Source organism: Phodopus roborovskii, unplaced genomic scaffold, assembly GCF_943737965.1.
Source record: "Phodopus roborovskii unplaced genomic scaffold, PHOROB, whole genome shotgun sequence".
Classification (NCBI taxonomy): Eukaryota; Metazoa; Chordata; class Mammalia; order Rodentia; family Cricetidae; genus Phodopus; species Phodopus roborovskii.
In genome coordinates, this window is record NW_026126484.1 from 341,951 (window position 1) to 344,505 (window position 2,555).

Genomic DNA, 2,555 nt, shown 5'->3' on the forward strand with positions numbered 1-2,555 from the left:
CTACCTTAAAAAATAACTAGTAAGCATTTTTGTGGAGTGAAATCACAGAATGGCCAGTCAATACAGAAACTTGTAAAATACTAAGATGTAGAAATAGAAAGTATAAAGCTTTGAGGCCAAAGGCAAATCTAGAAATTGTTATATTAAAGATGCAGGTAAGAAAGGATTATCAAACAAGAGAGACATCAGCGTGAACGATAAATTGACTAGATCTGAGAGGTGTCACAGGTGTTGTCCCAACAGACAATCCCAGTATATGTGAGTGTGATATGGGGAAGGCAGACAAGTTCATCATGAGCCTCAGGCTTTGGGAATTGGGTGGGGAAATATGATGGAATATAGAGAAACAAGGAAAGAAATGTTGATTGGAGAAACTTAGAATTCAATTCAGCTTTGTTGAGAGTTAACAAGGATAATACATGTACATAAACAGACAGACACACACACACACACACACACACACAACTTGAACAAGTCAATTTTGCTAGTGTAGAACTCAAAAATATAAATCTCCTTTAAAACTTTAGATTTTTGAATAGCAGTTACCTAACTCATCTGTCAGAACACACACACAATATCCCAGGGTCCAGAGTGGGGAAAAAGAAGGAATTTCAAGGTCCTAACCTATAATATTACATGTGTCCATTACTGACTCTTGCACACCAGAAAAATGCTATTGTGTAAAATGTGTTTTTCAGATCCATGTCTGTCATTACTGATGATTTTTTGAAAAAGATTTTGCATCTTGAACACAAAGTGTTTCTACCTAGGAAGGAAAAAATGGTTTTGAAGTTTATTAAGGAATTAATTTTCTTCTTCATGACTATGGTTGGTACTCTGGGAAACATTTCAGTTTCTATGAATTATATGTTCAGTTGGTGGGGAGGCCCTGAGAAGAAACCCATACACCTTATTCTCATCCACTTGGCCTTTGCAAACATCATAATCCTTCTTGAAAAAGGATTGCCAAAGGCAATGGCAGCTTTGGGTTTGCACAACTTCTTAGATGACATAGGCTGTAAGATCCTCATTTACATGGGGAGGGTGGCCCGTGGAGTCTCCATCTGCACCAGCAGTCTCCTCACTGTGGTCCAGGCCATCATCATCAGTCCCAGAGCATCTGGGTGGAGGAGGCTCAAACCGAAGTCTGCATGGCACATCCTTCCATTCTTTTCATTCTTTTGGATGCTCAATGCTTTAATAAGTATGAACCTAATCCATTCCATCACAAGTGCAAGTCTAAATATATCATATTTTAAGAGTGAAGAAATATATTGTTATTTTGTGCCAGAAAGCTGGTCAACAAGATGGATTTTTCTTACCCTCATGATCCTGAGAGATGCAGTGTTTCAGGGTGCCATGGGAGGGGCCAGTGGCTACATGGTTCTTCTTCTCCACAAGCACCACCAGCATGTCTTCTACCTTCAGAAGTCCAAGCTTCTCTACAGAACTCCCCCTGAGCTGAGAGCTGCTCAGAGTGTCCTCCTGCTGATGCTCTGTTTTCTTTTCTTCTACTGGATGGATTGTGCCTTTTCTCTAATTTTAAGTCTCTCTTTAGGGAACAACTTCTTGATGACAAATGTTCAACAATTTCTGGCCCTTGGTTATGCAACTTTTAGCCCCCTTGTATTGATTCACAGGGATGGACTTCTGATTGAGTGTTGGCATGCTCAGTGAGAGAAAATAAGAAAATATCTCTCTCGTTTTTCTGTTCAATGAGTGTGAAAGAACTCTCTCAACTCTACAATATTGTGGGTAAGACACAATCCCACAAACTAGTTTAAGCATGTGTTTATTCTCAGACCATCTTCCTGATGACTCAAGCCTTCAGTGGAGAGGGAGAGCTTATCAAATTATAGTGATATAGAAAACTCGTTCTCTATATTGTTACCCTTTAAAAGGGACTTTATTTTGTTTAACTTTTTAATATTTACACTTATTCCTCATGTGTGAATAGTTTGCCTGTATTATGTTTGTATAGCTTGTTCGTGCCTGGTGCCTCTAGAGGCTCAAAGAGACCATCAAATGCCCTGTTAGTGAATGGAGTAAGACTTATGGTTCTGAACCAAAATATGGTTGCTAGGAATTGAACCTGGATTGTCAGCAAGTCGAACTAGTGCTTTGAAGTGAACCATCTCTCAAGCACTGAGAAAATGGCTCTAAGTAGGATTTGTAAAAATGGCTTACTGCTACCATGGCTGGAAGCATGAAGATGAATTTAGTAAACTTTATCAAAATTCATAGTGATTTAATCTTGTCAATCCAAGAAATTCCATATATTGTACCTGATGCTGTGCTTGCTAAATGCTCGTATCACAGGACTATTTGGGGGATTCTTTAAAGTGTCTGTAAGTTTCCATCCATAGAAAAGATTGTGCACAATTGTGAAAGAATGGCATATACTGTGCCCAGTGCACCAGTCACAGCACCTAAATGCACTGAAACAGTTCCCTGGTGTTATATTTGTGAACATTCTCTGCAGCAGTAAGTACTATATATATATATATATATATATATATATATATATATATATGTATATATATATATGACAAACA

General features: G+C 38.3%; 1 protein-coding gene across 1 annotated transcript; it reads left to right on the plus strand.

Annotated features, from left to right (window-relative positions):
- Window positions 1-702: 702 nt before the first annotated feature.
- On the plus strand, window positions 703-1,677 carry LOC127229537 (vomeronasal type-1 receptor 4-like). The gene has a single exon (XM_051194619.1). It carries the CDS (start codon window positions 703-705, stop codon window positions 1,675-1,677), a length of 975 nt encoding a protein of 324 aa, XP_051050576.1.
- The last annotated feature ends 878 nt before the right edge of the window (window positions 1,678-2,555 follow it).

Bases quoted from the DNA above. Each gene is read 5' to 3' on its own strand.
- LOC127229537 (XM_051194619.1), top strand. From the start codon at position 703: ATGTCTGTCATTACTGATGATTTTTTGAAAAAGATTTTGCATCTTGAA.